This window comes from Pleurodeles waltl, chromosome 3_1 (assembly GCF_031143425.1).
Source record: "Pleurodeles waltl isolate 20211129_DDA chromosome 3_1, aPleWal1.hap1.20221129, whole genome shotgun sequence".
Taxonomy (NCBI): domain Eukaryota; kingdom Metazoa; phylum Chordata; class Amphibia; order Caudata; family Salamandridae; genus Pleurodeles; species Pleurodeles waltl.
The window spans coordinates 1,915,984,644-1,916,003,781 of record NC_090440.1 but is presented as its reverse complement, the minus strand read 5'-3'; the positions used below and the strand labels follow the sequence as shown (position 1 = coordinate 1,916,003,781).

General features: G+C 41.4%; 1 protein-coding gene across 4 annotated transcripts in view; it reads right to left on the bottom strand.

Annotated features, from left to right (window-relative positions):
• The window catches only part of WDR81 (WD repeat domain 81), an 82,128-nt gene that overhangs the window by 17,311 nt on the left and 45,679 nt on the right, over positions 1–19,138 (bottom strand). For all 4 annotated transcript variants that reach the window (XM_069226123.1, XM_069226126.1, XM_069226124.1 and 1 more), the window contains one exon: positions 12,062–12,227. In XM_069226123.1, the coding sequence (XP_069082224.1) occupies positions 12,062–12,227 (166 nt within the window). The remainder of the gene's footprint in view (positions 1–12,061; positions 12,228–19,138) is intronic.

Here is a 19,138-nt window from a genome sequence, read left to right as displayed (position 1 = left end):
ATGGAGCGCGATCGCGCTGTGTGGAAAATAAACAGATAAAGTAGTCCGGACCCCAGGCTAAAAACATCGAGCCTCGTATGTTTTTAGTAGTTTACCGGTGCTGTGTAGGTGGGCTAAACACCGGAAAAGGCATGACTTATGCACGCCTTTCACAAAGGAAAGCAAGCAGATTTTAAAAGGCAAGCCCATGAACCAATGTAAGTGACTGACGTGGCATGGGCGTGGCTTGAAGCCCAAAGAGAGATTACAGAATGGACGGAGCACTTTGCGCTCGCCCATAACAAGTGGTTGTATTGACGCAAGACCTCAAACCGATTCTAATAAAAGTACCCAAATACCATTCTGCTGGTAAATGTGGGGGAGGAAAGGACATCAGCAGAACAATGTACGTGACAGGAAACCCTGAAATACCGGCAGGCATGAAAGACAGCAGAGGCACTCAGAGTGGTTCATACACATATTATGTTTATAGATTAAGTACTACAGGATTTACACCGGCGGTGAGATAGGAGTTTGAGAGAAAAACAGGTAAATAAGAATCAATGTAATTTCTAATGAATAACAATGTTTGCAGCAGCTTCTTGGATGAGCGTAATAGCACTTGCATCAGGTCGAGGATCAGTATTGAGAGGCTGGTATGTGAGCAATAAAGCCCCTCCAAGTACAATCTTCCTCAGTCCTACCAAACACCCCCAACCCACGTCCTCCTTGGCCATCCACTCTTACCCTTCTGAAACCTGCTACCCTCCTACCCTTGCTGCACTGTAGTGCCATCCTTTGTACAGCACTCCATTTCTAAGAAGCTAGGTTGGAGCTGTAGACAACAAAAACATGCCAGATGCAAATATCCCTTTATCAGGGAAAGGAAGGACTTGCCAGAGGGTCCCTGTCTGGAAGCCTAGAGATGAAGAGTCTACATGTTATATAGAAAATCTGCCTTTTCTACATGGTCATTCTGGATTTTTTGTCTTTTACTGGACACTATATTTGAGCTGGCTCTAGATTTATGTGCACTTTACCTCTACTAACCTGTGATAAAGTGCTAGTACTCCCGATTTCAAAATGGTAAAATGGGGATACTTTTAAATGGCTTATTTAACTTTCCTATAAAGATCCCTAGTAAGGGTGTCCATGTTATTGGTAGACTGCAACATCCATTGTGCCATCCACTACAGTGACAGTGCAAACAGGACTTCAGGCCTACCATTTTCAGCCTGACTGCTGCAGTTTTAAACTGTAAATTCGACCTGTAAAATCACCCATTTTAAATTTCCCTTGAATATTTTTAAGTTTTTCCTAAGTAGACCTTATTGCCTATTAAGCAAGCTGCATGGTATTTAGAAGTAAGACATGTTCTTACAGTGAAAAGGCCCCAAAAGCTAGTTTCACTGTAACAAGGATGGCTGTTCCATAGGAAAACACTGGAATGCAATATTAAACACTAATATCGCATCTCAGGAATGGGACTAGATAGAAGAATAATGAAAAAAATATTTTGAAGTTATTAAAAATCCAATTCAATGGTGAAGTCTATTTTTTTCTAATTATTTAGGAAATGAATCTTTTTTTCGAAAGTTACCTTTTTTCTGTCTGAAATTTCTGGAGCCTAATCTGCATTTTGCTTATTCACTTCTGCCAGCCAGGAATTAGCATTTGAATTGGTGTATGATAAACACAATGTATCACTGCTCACCATAACTAGTACTTCCCTTACAGAAGGCATCATATGTAACACACTCAAAACTAGACAAACCCTTCTGCTACTGAAAAGGAAACAATCTTGATCCCAGTGACCTAGTAAACCCTCAACCTACCATACATTTAGCCTTCCTCAGAGATCACAGATAAAAAAATTAAAAAGAAACTGCTGCACAATCTACCAAGCATTCAACAAGTCCTGGCTCCCTCATAACTACCTGTCAAGCAACAGACCATACTGCAGTACAGATACTGCTATTATGCTAGTTCGGAATAACACTATTCTCATTACACACAACTCTGACAGCTGCCTTCAGGCTATGATAAACCACCTGCCAGCCTTTGGCCCTATAGATAATCAATCCCGACGTGAACAACTGTCAACCAGCAGGAGGTTCACAGACTCTGCATCATAGTGGTTGACTTCAATTCTCTAGAACTGTACAATATCCTTTGACCTGTAAAGTACCTGTAATAGAAACACTGGTAAAAGGTTAGATGAGTTTCCACATGGGATGCCTTGGAGTTCTTGGGGTCAACAATGGAATTATGATCTAACAAAACACCAATGACACCCTACTCTGTAAAAGTGTCTTCAAGCATGAACACTGACAGAGTCAAGACCTGACCCACAGATATCCAGTCGTGTATCTTCAGAACCTGCCTAAACCAAATTCCCTCACGTCACCTCCAAAATAATCCCAGATACACGGCTGGCTTTACAAAACAAAGCTGCAGAGATGTACTCTAAAAATCCCCCCAGCCCTGGTCCCAAAGGCACATTTCTGGGCTTCATTGATGGACAGCAACTTCTACACAACATTGCCACAAAAAAAAAAAACACTGCTTGATATCAGCTCTCCCTCCTACAGATGATCAAGTCATGCCTCTCTAAAGCCAACTGCAGAAGCCATATTCAGGCTCTAGCTCCACTCCCTCCTGGATGTTAACACTGCAAAGAGATGGCAGCAATCCAATGATTTACAGGTATCTCCAAAACCCACCTGAGTCCAGTGAAGCTTATCCTGCACATTACCATACATTTATCCAAAATTTCACAGACTGCCACCAGAAGTCAACATCATCTCCAGAACTTGCTGTAACTGACAGAAGGCCGTAACAAGCAACAATTCACACTACACAGCCGTAAAACTCATCACCTTAGGACATCAACAAAACATTCAAAGCTATTACATCGCCAGACAAAAATTAAGAAGCGAAAAAAATGAAAACAAGCCTTTGCATATTACACACAGATCTTGAAACAGAATTGTCTCACTTCTCAACATCTTTATGTCCACAAGGAGCTGAAAACTAATCTTTTCAAGATGTGCCTTGTTTAACATTGAGAACGAATCCCCATTGCACATTAGCCTAACTGCAAGAGAAATCACTTCAGAGAGCATATGATTTGGATCCTAACGTTTTCATTTGTCTGCACAATACACAGGGCTTTCCTTGACAGGTGTGCATTTTTTTCCAACTGCCTCCTAGTGTATTATTTTCTACAAGAACAAAATACACATAGGTTTGTTTTCCTGCAACCAAGATTTCATGATCAGCAAAGACCGGTATGAGTGAATAATCACCCCCAATTGCTGGACTAATCATGAGGCAAACTACAGACACGAGAAGGGTTCTGTAGAGAAACAAACTATCCGTGGAAAAACTAAGTTATTGAAAACCCTCACAAGAACATCAGAACTACAAGACTGAATTCATACGTGTGGAGCACCAGAGTCTATTAGGAGTGTCTGCTTTCATATCCGTCGTCCTCTATAAAAGGGAACACAACTAGAACAACAACAGTTTTGAGTGATCAGTCCCTGATTTATATTGATCAGTTTAAACCGGGTCTGGTGGCTTAGTGGACTAATGCGTCCACTATAGGGGCCTGTGTTTGACCTCATGGTCACAGGTTCAAATCCCGGCAGGTTCACTCAGCCTTTCATCCAAAATTCTGAGGTCGATAAAATGAGTACCATTGAGTTGGGTAACAATAAACATCTGTTATTCAGCGCCAAGATGCCTGCGGGTGAACGTGCGCTTTACAAATACACATGTTATGTTATGTTAAATGACCCACTTCCGAATCCACCTTGGGACGGTGATTTGAGGCTTAAGAAGATGCAGGTCAAGGGCTGTTCGCACAGCTGTGTGTCAGATGTTTGGCAACGCACTCCAAAGCTGAACTGGCATGGATTCATACTCATTGTGATGTTAGGGACCTCCAAAGATCAATCGCAAGACACAGGGTTACATTGATCACATTGGTACAGAAGGTTTCCAGAGCAAATGAGAGACCAATCTGGAAGTCAACTTTGGCTTGGAAATCGATATAATAAAAGTAATCTTGTCTACAAACTTTTTTAAACCTTTCTGAAAGGTTTGTAATGTTCTACTTGATGGAATGAACTACACTTCCCACAATCCGCTTGCTTGTGAGTATTAAGTCATGGAATGTTGGATATGTAATATTCTGAAAACAACAATGCCAAGACGTCCGGGCGATTGTAGTGATTTATTGGTTTGTATGTAAAAGAAGAATGCTATGACATCAGGGGCAGTGGAATGTTGGGGCAGTGGAATGTTGGGGCAGGCTGTGACTGGGGATTGGAATGTTTTCATATGAAAGGTTGGAGTTGTGCCGGTTTGGGGATGGCGAGCACATGTATCTCTGTCTGTACATTATAACTGGAAATAAACTTGTAAGGAAAGAACAAGAAGAGCCAGTGTACTTACTTCACATGGTGACGAGCAGGATCGTAAAGCAGCAAGCATTGGACTAAGAAAACTGTATTGGAAGGCAACGCTACAGACATCAGACTGAGGATTGGAGAGCAGCTATTTTCGGACCTGCTTTGTTAAAGGCAACTTATTTTAAGCAAGTGAGGGCAGTTTTTTTTATTATTATTATTTATTTATTTTTATTTTTCTCTTTCTCTAATACAGTTGCCGTTTGTTTATTTTGTTTGAGGCACGTGTGTACTGCTCAAACGTTAGATTTTTCATCGCGTCGGTCCTCGCGTGCACCCCCGCATGGTTACTGGTTGCCTGGACAACATAATGCTTAATAACAATGTCTTGTGAACGTGCTGGTACTTGCGCTGGAAGTTACATAGGAGCAGGAACAGCGCCCTTTTAATGTTAATTAGTACCAAATACATGGTATTATTTTTACTATTCTTAACTTTTTAGCAACTTCATTGCTGAAGTTTATCCGGCACAAAGGAAAACTAACAGAAATTATTATAACAGAGATACATGTCTTGCTGAAGAAGTAATCTAAAGAGTTATATTTTACAAGAACAAGAAATATTTTAATAATAAATATGGTACTAAAGAAGCACATTTGAATGTGGGAGATTGTTTTTAAGTGCCGTTCACTCTCACCCAAAGTGATGTTCGGCTGGTATAATGACAAGAAAGTCAAAAGCAGTGATATGTTAAGAGCTTTTTGGGAAGTGAGAGATGAATTGAGTATTGAAGGTGATTTTGTGTGTAGAGGTGGGAAGATTATTCCCCCCTGTGGTATTAGAAATAAACTTATCGCTATTGGACATGAAGGTCATTCAGGAATATCTCGCACCAAAAGAGGAATTAAAGTACTTTATTGGTGGCCAAAAATTGATGTAGAAATTGAGAGATATGTACGTGACTGCATGGAGTGTGAGAATAGTGACAAATCTCAAAAGACACTTAACCCGCCAATTTCTTCTTCAAGTTGTCCTAATATACCGTGGGAAGAAGTTGCTTTAGACATTATGGGTCCTATTACGTGGCATGATGGGTCTTCAAAGTTTATTGTGGTTTTAGTTGATTTGTTTTCAAGGTGGATTGAATTTTCTGTGTTACAAAAAATTGATACCAAGGCAGTGATTAATTTTTTGGAGGAAATATTTTTGAGGGAAGGATTTCCCAGAATTTTATTGACGGACAATGGTGTTCAATTTAAATCTGAGGAAATTAAAACTTTTGCTAAAATGACTGGTATTGAACAAAGGTTTACAGCTTTATATCATCCCAGGGGGAATGCTGTAGTGGAACGTATAAATAGGATTTTCAAGGGCATCATTCAAATTGCAAAGCATGGAAACAAAAGTAATATAGATTCTGAGTTAAGGAAAATGTTATGGGCTTATAGAGTGACACCTCATGAGACAATAGGTCAAAGTCCGTTTGATATAATGCGAGGTAGAATTCCATTTTCGAAGATTAACCCTGGTTGGATGCAAAGAAGCAGACAAGTACTTTGGAGCAAAGAACATGTAAGAAAGTGCATAAAGAGTTCACAAGAAAAGAACAAGAAATATTTTAATAATAAATATGGTACTAAAGAAGCACATTTGAATGTGGGAGATTGGGTGAGAGTGAAATCCGTAAGGAAAGTGGCTAAAGGTGAGAGCAAGTTTGGAGAGCCTATAAGAATTAAGAAAGTGATGAGAAATACTGTCATTTTGGATGATGGCAGTGTATGTCACATGAGTCGCGTTGCTATTGCTAAGCCTTGCAAACAACAATTTGTGCAGTATGATTTGCTGGAAGGTAATAATAACAAATATTGGTGGTTGGAGTGTGATATTGATGGTAACAAAGATTCTAGAGTTATTGGGGAATTGGGAGCTAGGGGCTGTCAGGAAGGTGTCCAGACTCGTATTAATATGGGAGAATTTGAATGTAATGTGAATGAGCGTGAACAGAATAAAAATGTAGCTTGTGGTGAAGTGAAGAAAAGTTGTTTCGGCAGGGTTTTGATAAAACCTAAGGTATTAGAAAATTTTGTGTGTGATTAAATAAAAATATATATATTTATTTATATACATATTATATATATATATATTTTTTTTTTTTTTTTTTTTTAAGGGAAGGGGATGTGTAGTGATGTATTGGTTTGTATGTAAAAGAAGAATGCTATGACATCAGGGGCAGTGGAATGTTGGGGCAGGCTGTGACTGGGGATTGGAATGTTTTCATATGAAAGGTTGGAGTTGTGCCGGTTTGGGGATGGCGAGCACATGTATCTCTGTCTGTACATTATAACTGGAAATAAACTTGTAAGGAAAGAACAAGAAGAGCCAGTGTACTTGCTTCAGCGATCTGCTTGCCTTTCAGTTTCCAAGACCCGAAGAGGGAGGAGGAAGATTATTTTCACTTGTGCAGTGCGGTTCCTACAACTCCTTTTCCCTTGTGGTTTTGAAGCAGTGCTCTGCTTCCTGTGCTCCTTCTGCATCTCCTTTCCTCCTGAGCTCTTATTGCAAATCCTTGCCATTAACGCCTCTTCTTTATTTCTTGCCCCTGGTTCTTCTGTTCCCTATCAGGACTTTTGCTGCCTATTCCTGTGCTCAGACTGCTTCTCCATGCCTTCGCTATGATCCAACTAACGTCTGCTTGGACTCTGGAAAATGCCCAGCAGAGCTTATTGTTTTATTTTGTGCCAAGACCAAGCTTAGCCAATCTCTATGTGCACTAGTTTGAAACCCAATGGATCTACATCACCAGGAATGTTTTAATGGAAGCAATTCGGATTTGGTGTGGATAAATGAATAATACTGTGAACTGGGATGGAGATGAGGCAGAAGCTCAGCTGACAATCGTGATCCTCATTTGAAATGTTTGCCTTCCCTGAACTGACACGACCTACCGAGCAAACAGACATAGGTGTTCCATAACATACGACTGAAATGCATTACCGTAACATCCCAAAATACAAAGAGACAATCCACCCTTCGGTCAGTATTCCAGCAAGAGAAGAAACTACTCCATACTGAACAATATATCATGACCAGGTTGAAGCTCTGACCAAAAAAGCTCAACAAGATTTGATAGCAAGTCAGGAAATGGGTAAAAATCAGTATTAGAGATAGCGTTGCGGAATCATGCTAAGCCACATATGGACTGAATTACCTATGTGAGCACGTCTCCCTAGTGTGAAATCATTTGCAAAGGAGTGTGCTTAAACATTGGAAAATCCTGACCCTATGCATCAGAAGCATCTAGAGACCAAATGTTTGCCTTCAAGCGAGAAGCGTAATGGATGTGCTGGTGAATACAGGACCCACAGCAGTCTGGTCAATAAAACAAGGAATATTTTGAGATCCATCCTTAATAACAAGGCACTGTTTATGCCGTGCGTGCAACAGTTGCGAAATCGCCAAAAGCACCAAAGGACTAGAGTTGGGATTGGGAATTACAATCACACACAGATTGCAACAGTGACCATGTCATTTACTTAAATTGATGCCCTTGTAATTTTAAAATACTTATGGCTGACAACAAGAGTCAAAATACGGATTTTAGCACACTGAAGCAGTAGCCAAGGCAAATGTAGCACTAGAAAGATGCAGCATACTGCATTTCGCAAGGTCACTTGGAAAAAGATATACATGGACCGTAACCGAAAGATCCACCCAACACCAACCCCCAGCATAATCAAAGAAGGTCCTGTTTCAGAAGGAACAGCAATCGATTTAGAAATTACATATGAACACCACTGGTCTGAAAGACTAGATCTATTAGCAACAAGTCTGAAGCTGAGAAGCCATGCGTCCTAGGCTCAGTAAGGCCCACCCTCTCAAACACACACATATATCTATATCCACTGAAAAAAAAACAAAGGATACAGGGAAATAAAATACAAAAACAAACATAGAAATTCACTTAAAAAAATCCAAAGGTTACAGGGATGTTAGAGTTAGGCTCACATTTTAAAGGTACCAAATCATAGAAATTCACCTGTTAAGAGTTAGTTAAAGTAACTATAACTTGCGCCCGTCACAGTTTTTTCATAAAAAATCTTTTAATGCAAATATTACACTGATATTATCAATGAGGTTATCAAAGATGTTATGAGTGCTGTAATTTGTGGGGGTAATTAGCACTGCATGGCAAGGGTGTGAGTTATAGTTACCTTAGGGCACGAGTTATAGTTACTTGAGATAACTAACTAGAACAGGTGAATTTCTATGGTTTGGTACTTTTAAAATGTGAACCTAACTGTAACGTCCCTGTAACCTTTGTTTTTTAAGTGAATGTCTATGGGTTTCTTTTAAGTTCTATTTCCCAATTATAAAGTCTCTGTAACCTTTGTTTTTTTTCAGTGAATTTCAATGTTTTTTTTTTAAACATATTGTAATTTTCATTACTATACGTTAATCCAACCACTGCTGCGCATGGCCGAAGCGGTTGGCCGCAGACCAACCCCGTATAAGCACCCAATCCTGCATTATGTACGGCCTTTGGACATGCGTGGCAGGAGTTGCCCGCAAAGCCTGGTGTGACCCTTTTACTAACATCCTCCTCCTTCACCCCACCACCATCCAACCCCACGCTGCACACAGGCCTTAGCCAAGTGCGGAGGGAGTTGTCCACAGCCGGTCTCTGAGTGTGAGAATAGGTGTGAGAGGGTGTATCTGGGGGCAAGACTGGCTGTGAGAGTGTCTGTCTGGGTGTGAGTGTGGGTGCATTAGTGTCTTAGTGAATGTGTGGCTCTATGAGTGGGTGCGTGAGGGTCTAAGTGGGGCTGTGAGTAGGTGCACGAGAGTCTGAGTGGGTCTGTGAGTGGGTGCGTGAGGGTCTGAGTGGGTCTGTGAGTGGGTGCGTAAGGGTCTGAATGGGTGTGTGAGTGGGAGAAAGATTGAAAAAGAGAATTTAACAGAGGGAGGGTGAGAGCTTTTTAGGCTTTGATGACTGATATGTTTAGAATGAAATATTTCTGGACAAATTGAAGAGTGAGATCACTTTTCAGTATTGAGCAGCCCGCATCATTTTAGTTCAAAGCCCCAGGGAGGTAGCAGTCCCTGGGGCTTTTGGTGGGCAGATCAGCCCCGCACCACATTAATTCAAAGCACTTGGGAGGTGGCAGCCCCCTGGGCTGCGAAGAGGGGGACGGGCCCCACCCTCCCCATGAGAAAATTAATTGCCTCCAGGACCTAGCCCACCCGGGGCTGTTTACATAACAAGAGCTGGAGCTTGCACTTTTTTTTTCTTTGTTTACATTTTTGGCAGATCTGCATCAAAAATAAAATACATGCTCTTTAAGACCTGAGGGGGAGGGACCCTCTGGGACCCAAACACAATAGCTTAAGGGTCAGGGTGTATCTACCATGGCCCATTTTCTTATTTATTTTACTTTTTTTGAGGGACTCGGCTGAAGTCAAATCCCAACATGGCTGCCAACACTTCTTTGTTGAAGTGTTGGCAGCCAATCAGATCTCAGCACGAGCTTGGGAGGGTTCGCGGAGCCTTTGCATTCCCATATATAAAAATTTGTTTATTTCTTCAATTACTTAAAAACTACTGAACGGATTTACACCAAGTAACAAAAAGGGTCGCTTTCTGGACCAAGAACTACAAATGTGACCAATTTGGTGTAATTACATCCAGTGGTTTGGGTGCTATCACTGTTTAAAATCCCTATTGAAAAATGAATGGGGAAAAAGTGTTTTGGGACCCCCTTTTTTCTCAGCCCCCGCTCAACAGATACCCCCAAGACTTTCCAGACAGCAGCTCATGTGAGTGTACAATTTTGTTGGAAAATGTTGTGAAGATTCAACTGGTGTCAAAGATATAGGCAAGAAAACAAACAAACAAAAAAAAAAAAAAAAACTTTTTCTATAGAAACTAGGTCCTAACTACCTAGTGGCGACGGCCACTAAGTAATATATCTAAATATATATATTTCTACATAGATATATATATGTATATAAACAAAAGTAGTATCACAACACGGACCCTAGACATCTACATCTCCTGGATACAAGTCTCTATTATGAGGCTGCTGGCAACATAAATAAAGGCGTGCATTATGTAAAAGTAACTTACAATATGCCTCCCTAGCTCAGGGTCGACCAACATAAGAAAAGCCGTGGCTGTCATTTTGCAATAAGACTACTTCCAACATGGCTACACATTCTTTTGTCAGTCTTGACGTCACACATTTGCGGCTAATTCACAGGGAAGGAGGAGGCAAAGACATCACAACCCACAGCACTTGCAGTGTCTCTGCTTTCCCCCTCCTGTAGTTGTTGCTTGCCCTCCTTCCACCTGCCCCCCAACCCACCAAGAAAATAGCACCATGACACAGCATGCGCTGCTCATATCGTAGAGCTTATTTGTTTTCAAATTTTTAGCCATGTTGTATAGCTGCTGTACAACATGGCTAAAATACACTGACAAAGCAATAGGTCTTTCCAAAGGCACATCTGACTGGCTTTGCCGATGCTGTTTTCCTCATTTTTATAACCATAGCAATACACATGCTCTAACAGGTCCTTTATTAAAAAGCCATTTTCCCATGATGTGATAAATGTTAAACATAGTCCTTGTGTGGCCAATAAACGACCAAAACACACATGAAGAAATCTTGCAAACATTGCATGCTGTGAAAGTCTGGGAACAAAGACTAACTATAAAGTCCCTGTAACCGTTGTTTAATAAAAACAGTTACGCCCACATGAAGCCACGTGTTTGCCTTCATACTCAATAAAGTAGTGGGCCACTGTGCTCATAGCAATTCGAAGTTGCAGTTTTCTCAGTGAATTGATCTGCAATTACGTAGTTATTATTCCACAACTTAAAGGATATAATGTTCTGCTCATGAACTTTGTACAGGTACTAGAGCAGGTTCTGTAAGAGCAGAGTCTCTTGCCTCTACACAATAGAGAAAAGTACAAACTAGTCAATTTTTATCACACACCGCACTTCAACTTCTTGGACCGAGACACCACCCAAGATAGGTAGTCAAAGGGATAGTAGGAGAAAGAGACCATCCAGTCATGAAGAGCGGCAACTGACTGGATAGGTAAGAATAATGTCAACATACAAGACATGAAGGGTCACAAACGACCCTTTTGTTTTAATTTACTGAAAGCAGACACAAAATAAAGTAAGATACTGATCTACCTCAGGCAATTTAGCTGGTCAGGTCCCCTTTGAACTAGACGGTGCAAAAAATAAATAAAATAGAGAATATCAGTCACCCTATGAATGTAGCCTCTTGATGAGGAACGTCTCAGGAAGAAAGAACCAGCAACAATAACACAAAGAAAAAAACTCCCAACTTGGTGGCACCCACCGCCGGGCCGTCTTACACAGTGGGGTGAGGTGCAAAAACCAGCTGAAGCAATCCCCTTAGAGGGGTGAGAGTTTTATACCCTTTTTTTAGTAAGAACCAAAACCATTTACGCCCAATTAGCACATCATGTTAATGCACTCCTCCCACTAGACCTGATATAAATGCCACCTTTTCAACTAACTTGGGACTCTATCTTTTCAAAAGTAATCACAAATTCTCCAACACCCTTGACTGTTTTATGTTCACCCTTCACCTCTAGCGCTGCTGCACATGGAGAGAATCGTTTTGTACCTATGAGACAGCTGAAGGGGATATAGGTAGCATGGGCCATTTCCATGTTGTATACTTTCTCCAGCTCTTCCAGCACGGCCAGGTCAACAAGAAGGACACCTTCGTCCACGGATTTCACTTCCACCAGCGTCGGTTCAGAATAGCCAACGGCTCTTGCCTTTATGCCCTGTCAATGAAAGGAAAAAAATGTCAGATAGAACCAAAGAATGAGCTATAAGAGTGAACTCACTTCTGAAGCTAAGCTAAAGTTACCATTCACTTTCATGTCAAAGCTCAATGAGACACTAAAATTCACTATCCCATCTTTGAGTTAAAGATCACACTCATGATTGCATTTCCACAGACTGGTGGACGGACGGACGCACACACACACCCACACCTCCACCCCCTCTCAATCATCCAAAGATCATGTAAACACGGCAATTGTCGTTCTTCCTTAGAGGTGATTACTCTCAGTGTCTGGAGTGATGTGGTGCTCTAGTTAGGGGACCTCACCCCTCCCTGCTGGAGTCTCACCCTTTTTCCTTTTCAGGCCTACCAATGGAGAATCGACCACAGATCTCCCAGTTCTACACACTGAGACACCAGTGATCTGATTAAACAATACTTTCCACATCCCAGATACATGGTTCACCCGTTAATTCACTCATCCTTAAATTCCTCATACTACATGGCTATGCTATATATCACTTTGATTGCCTCAGAAATTTGGTGGCAAAATCCTCGTCATCCACAAGTCATCTTGGCCGTGCACCACCAACTAACTCACTTCCACAGTCCCTATAAAGGCATTCTATCCGCTTCTTCATACCAAGCACCACATCATCATAGAACATAATGCACCAATGATCATTCACACCCTCTTGATATCTTCCTTGATGATATATATATCTCCCTCGCAACAATACGAGTCCATTGTCGATAATCACGCCGTCTCCAAAATAAAATCCAACAAGCCCATTGCACCTCCTCTTTAGTACTCCCAGAAGCTAAACACCTTCAGGAGAACCATTAGAGAACTCAAATCCCATTAACCTGCCTTAAACTTATTTCAAAGGACAGTGCATATTTCACAAGTCTATCTCCAACTTTTCTGTACAGACAGTACTAAAAGCACGGTTTTACTCAAATCAGTTTACCAGGTAATCAAAATGCTTCTATTTCATGCTCCATCAAGAAAACTTGAGGATGAATTCCCATTCGTGAGTTTGTTGGTGATTTCTGCTGAGGATATCTGCCAACTGATTGCCTATCCCTGGGATGTACTGCGCTAATAGATGAATTTGGTTGTGGATTGCCCATTTCCAAATGTTTGGGGCTAGAAGGGACAGTTGGGATGAATGTGTCCCTCCCTGTTTGTTGAGATAATACATGGTTGTCAGGTTGTCTGTTTTGATAAGAAAATTCTTCTGTGTGAGAAGAGGTTGAAAGGCTTTGAGCGCCAGAAACACAGGTAATAACTCCAAGAGGTTTATGTGTAGCTGTTTCTGTTTTAAATCTCATTGTCCTTGAATGTTGTGATTGTTTAGGTGAGCTCCCCAACCAATCATTGATGCATCTGTTGTAATTATGGTCTGAGGCACAGGGTCTTGAAATGACCGTCCTTTGATTAAATCTGTGCAATTCCACCACTGAAGGGACATATATGTTTTGCAGTCTATCAACACTAGATCTTGGAGTTGACGGTGTGCCTGGGACCATTGTTGTGCAAGGGCCGCACGTATAATCTTGCGTGTGGAACAATTGCAATGCAAGACACCATCATTCTTAGGATTTTCATGACAAATCTTACAGTATATTGTTGATTTGGTTGTATTTGTGGAATTAGATTTTTTGAAAGCTTCTGTCCTTTGTCTATTTGGACTCGCTAGAGCTCGTTGAGTATTTAGGATTGCACCCAAATACGATTGTACTTGTGCTGGTTGAAGGTGTGACTTTTGGTAGTTTATAGAGAAACCTAGTGTGTGTGTAATGTTTCTACTACATAACGTGTATGATTTTGGCGTTGTGGACGACTGCTTGATTTTATTAGCCAATCGTCTAGATATGGAAAGACATGTATATGTTGTGTTCTTAGGTAGGATGCTACTACTGCTAAGCACTTTGTGAATACCCTTGGAGCTGTTGTTATTCCAAAGGGTAACATTTTGAACTGGTAGTGTTTTCCTTGAACAACAAACTTGAGGTATTTTCTGCGAGCAGGATGGATGGGTATGTGGAAATACGCATCTTTGAGGTCTAAGGCTGTCATAAAATCTTGTTTTTTTTTTAGAAGTGGGATAACATTCTGTAGTTACCATGTGAAAATGTTCTGATAGGATGTAAAAATTGAGGGACCGGAGGTCTAATATTGGCCTGAGGGTGCCATCTTTTTTGGGAATTAGAAAGTATAGTAAATAAACTCCTGTTCCTAGCTGAGACTGTGGAACTAACTCTATTGCTTGTTTGAGTAGTAGAGATTGGAGCTCTTTTTGAACAGGACTGTATGTTCTGGGGTTAACAAGTGAAACCCTGGTGGAACATTTGGAGGAGTGTTTATCAATTCCAGGCAATAACCATTGCCGGATAATTGATAACACTCAGTTGTCTGTGGTGATATTTTGACAATGTGTGTCGAACTGCTGTAGTCTTCCCCCGCACAGGAGAGTAGTGGAGTGGAAGGGAGTGAGGGAAGTCACTGTTTTGGCTGTGTTGCTGATTGTTTAGAAGTTTGGAATTTACCTCCATGTCTAGAGTATTGTCCTGTATATGTGCCTCTAAAACCACGTTCGTTGGTACTGGGTTTGGTAAGTTGGTTTTGTTTGGGAGAATGATGCCTATGACAGATGTGGTCTGAAACCTCCTCAAAACTGAGTTTTACGAAATGACCCTCTATATGGTGTAGAATAGCATGCTCCCATTCCCTTGGCTGTGTCTGAGTCTTTTCTTAGTGTTTCTATTGGTGAGTCTACTTCTGCCCCAAAAATATATATATATATTTTTTTTAAATCAAAGGGCATGTTTAACACAGCCTGTTGTATTTCTGGTTTGAAACCAGAGGATCTCAGCCATGCATGTTTATGAATAGTGACTGCTGTGTTTACACTCCTTGCAGCTGTATCTGCTGCATCAAGGGCAGATCTTATTTGGTTATTAGTGATAGCTTGCCCTTCCTCTACCACCTGTTGAGCCCTTTTTGGTGCTCTTTGGGGAGATGCTGTATTATATCCTACATCTCGTCCCAATAGGCTCTATCGTAACGAGCAAATAGTGCATGGGAATTTGTTATTCTCCATTGGTTTGCTGCTTGGGACGCAATCCACTTTCCCGCAGCATCAAATCTTCTGTTTTCCTTATCAGGAGGGGGTGCATCTCCTGTGGACTGACTATTTGCTCTTTTCCTGACAGCAGTAACCACTACTGAATCAGATGGCACCTGATAGGTGATGTTTGTACTTTTTCTCTATTATAGGTGTTATAATTCTTGCATTTACAGGCTCATTAAAAATTTGGTCTGCATGCTTTACCATGCCTGATAGCATTAGGAGGCACCTAATGTATTGAATAAAAAAAATCTTCCTCTAGTGGTTCTGTGTGCATTGTAACCCCATGATAGGCTGCAGCCCTAGCTATCACCTGTTTATATACTGTTGTATCTTCAGGTGGAGATGGTTTAGGGGGGTGGCTGTCTGGGTCGTTGCTTGGGATGGCATCAGGGTCGTAAAGATCCCATGGATCAACATTGTCTTGTTGTGAGTCAAAAGAATGCGTTGGAGAATGCACTGGTGTAGGACTTATCTGAGGAGAGGTAGGTAGGTGTGGAGAATGAGGAGGAGAAGACTGAAGAGGTGCTGGCTTCTCTTTCTGCTTTGACACTTTAGCTGGGGGCTGCGCAGTGTCCAATTCCTCCTGAAATGCCAGCTTTCTCTTTGTTTTTAAAGGAGGTGCTGTGATGATTCTCCCTGTTTCTTTATGGATGTGTATCTTGGACTGTTTTTCATCCATAATTTGAAGGATTGGTTCAATCTCTGACTCCTCCTCAGAGGTTTTATGGCTTTCTCTTACTCTTTTTGAAAGTCTGTGTTCTTCTGTATATCCTGTCTTTTAAGGCTCCGAAATGTGATGTTTTTTGGGGATCAAAAATGATGACTAAGGTCTCGGCTCCAAAACAGTTTCTTATTTTCAACTCCGAAAACTGTTGTCTACTGGAGTCTGAAATGGAGCTTTTTGTCGACTCCGAAGTCTTCGGAGGGGTGGCCTTTTTCGGTGCAGGACTCGAGGGTCAGTCACTGACAGTCTTTTTTTGGTCCGTACCATGGACTTCCGGCAGTGGCGTACCCAAGGCCTTCTGTTTTTTTTTTTTTATGTGGGGATGCAGGGGCAGACGTACTCACATGCTGGGCGGCTGTGATGGGTCTGTCTTCTTCGGATTCCTGCTCCGACTCTGTATCTAGGATCGAGACTGCTGTCTGCATTTGTTCTTCCTCTGTTACGTCTAAATGTTCTCCAGTCTTCGATGCCATTACCAGCCTTCTTGCTCTTCTGTCCCTCACTGTCTTTTTCGATCGGAACGATCGACAGGCCTAGCAGTTTTCCTCCCGATGGTCTGGGGAAAGGCAGAGGTTGCAAACCAGATGGTGCTCTGTGTATGGGTATTTTGCGTGTCACCAAGGGCAGAATCCGAATGGGGTCCAATCCATGAGGTTCTCCACGCGGTCGGCCCGAACAGGCCCGAGTTGGGCGTGCGCACCCCGAAGGGCGAAGAAAGTTGTTTCCCGACTGTACTGCTATTTTGATAGAAGATGAATAATGCGATCGATACAATACCACGAAAGAGAAAGTTTTAAAAAGTTTTCCAAATCGAAATCTCAGAGTGAGAGGAAACACGTCCGAACCCGACGGCGGAAAGAAAACAATCGACTCCATTGTTAGATTGTTTTCCCGCAGAGGGTGAAGGAAGGAGTGACAGAGTATAAAAATAGAATGAGATGTCCACGCAAATGTAAATGTGTATATATGTACAAATTTGAAAAACTGCAACGACTACAGGCTTCCGGGGAGGAGGGAGGGTACATGTGAATCTGCAGCACTACATGCCACAAACAGATGTACATTGGGTAAGTGAAATTTTCCGTTCAATGGCATGTGTAGCTGCAGATTCACATGCTATGCATAGACTGAAAAGCAGTTAGTCCTCCCAAAAGCGGTGGCCAGCATGTAGGAGTTGAAGTTGTTTGAAATAATGTCCTTAAGAGAACCGGGCCTACAGTGGCTTGTTGCTGTGAGAAAACATCTACACAGTAGTGTTTTGTAAATGTATGGGGAGTTGACCATGTGGCTGCTTTACATAATTCAACCATGGGTATATTTCCTTAGACGCACCTTTCTTCCCTGTGGAATATGATCTAGGAGTGATCAACAGTTGTCTTTTTGCTTTTTATATAGCATGTTTGTATGCATCTATCAATCCATCTTGCTAAACCTTGTTCTGATATAGGATTGCCTGTATGTGGTTGTTGGAAAGCAACAAAAAGTTGCTTTGTTTTCCTAAAATGTTTAATTCTGGCTACGTATTACATAAGAACTCTTTTGAGATCTAGGGTATGAAGGGCTCTTTCTGCCACAGAGTCTGGCTGTGGAAAGAAGACTGGCAATTCCACTGTTTGGTTGATGTGAAAAGGAGACTACTTTTGGTAGAAATTTGGGTTTTGTTGTAAGTACAACTTTATGCTTATGCACTTGGAAAAAAGGTTCTTCAAGAGTGAATGCTTGTATTTTACTAACTCTTCTTAAAGAAGTAATGGCTACAAGGAAAGCGACCTTCCATGTTAAAAATGAATTTGACAAGAGTGCATGTGTTCAAAAGGTGGTCCCATGAGTCTGGTAAGTACAATATTTAAATTCCATGATGGAACAGGTGGTGTTCTGGGTGGAATGATGCGTTTTAATCCTTCCATGAAGGCTTTAATAACAGGAACTCTGGATAGAGAAGTATGCTGAATAGTCTGTAAGTATGCATATATTGCAGTAAGGTGTATCTTGATGGATGAGAAAGCCTAATTTGATTTTTGCAAATGAAGTAAATAGCATACAATATCTTGTATAGATGCTGTAAGTAGATCAGTTTTTAGATTGACAGTAGTAGACAAGTCTTTTCCACTTGTTTGCGTAGCATTGTCTAGTAGTAGGGTTACGTGCTTGTTTAATTACTTCCATACATTCTGGTGGAAGTTTTAAGTAGCCAAATTCTATGACTTCTGGAGCCAAATCACTAGATTAGACTAGAGAGCATTGGGGTTTGGATGCCTGATTTGACCTTTGTTTTGTGTTAACAAGTCTGGTCTGTTTGGGAGTCTGGAATGGGGTACTACAGACAGATCCAAGAATGTTGTGTACTAGTGCTGGCTTGCCCAGGTTGGTGCTATGAGTATCATGGTGAGTGATGTTTGACGTAATTTGCTGACCAGACATGGAAGGAGGGGGAGAGAGGGAAAAGCGTAAACACATATCCCTGACCAGTTGATCCATAGAGCATTGCCCTTAGATAGGAGATGTGGGTGTCTGGATGCGAAGTTTTGACATTTTGCATTTTGGCTCATTGCGAATAGAACTATGTCTGGTAATCCCCACTCGTGAGAGTACTTTTGAAGTACTTGAGAGTGAATCTCCCATTCAGTAGTTGTTTGTGATTTCTGCTTAGGAGATCTGCCAGCTGATTGTCTATTCCTGGAATACATTGTGCTATTAAATGAATTTGATTGTGAATTGTCCATTTCCAAATTGTTTGGGCTAAAAGGGATAGCTCAGATGAACGTGTTCCGCCCTGTTTGTTGAGGTAATACAGGGTTGTCATGTCTGTTTTTATGAGAAAATTCTTCTGTTTGAGCAGAGGTTGAAACGCTTTTAGGTGGTTTATGTGTAGCTGTTTCTGTCTGACATCCCATTGCCCTCCAATGGTCTGATTGTTTAGGTGAGCTCCTCAACCAATCATTGATGCATCTGTTGTGATTATGGTCTGAGGCACAGGGTCTTGAAATAACCGCCACTTCGTTAGATTGTAGCGATTCCATCATTGAAGGGACATATATGTTTGGTGGT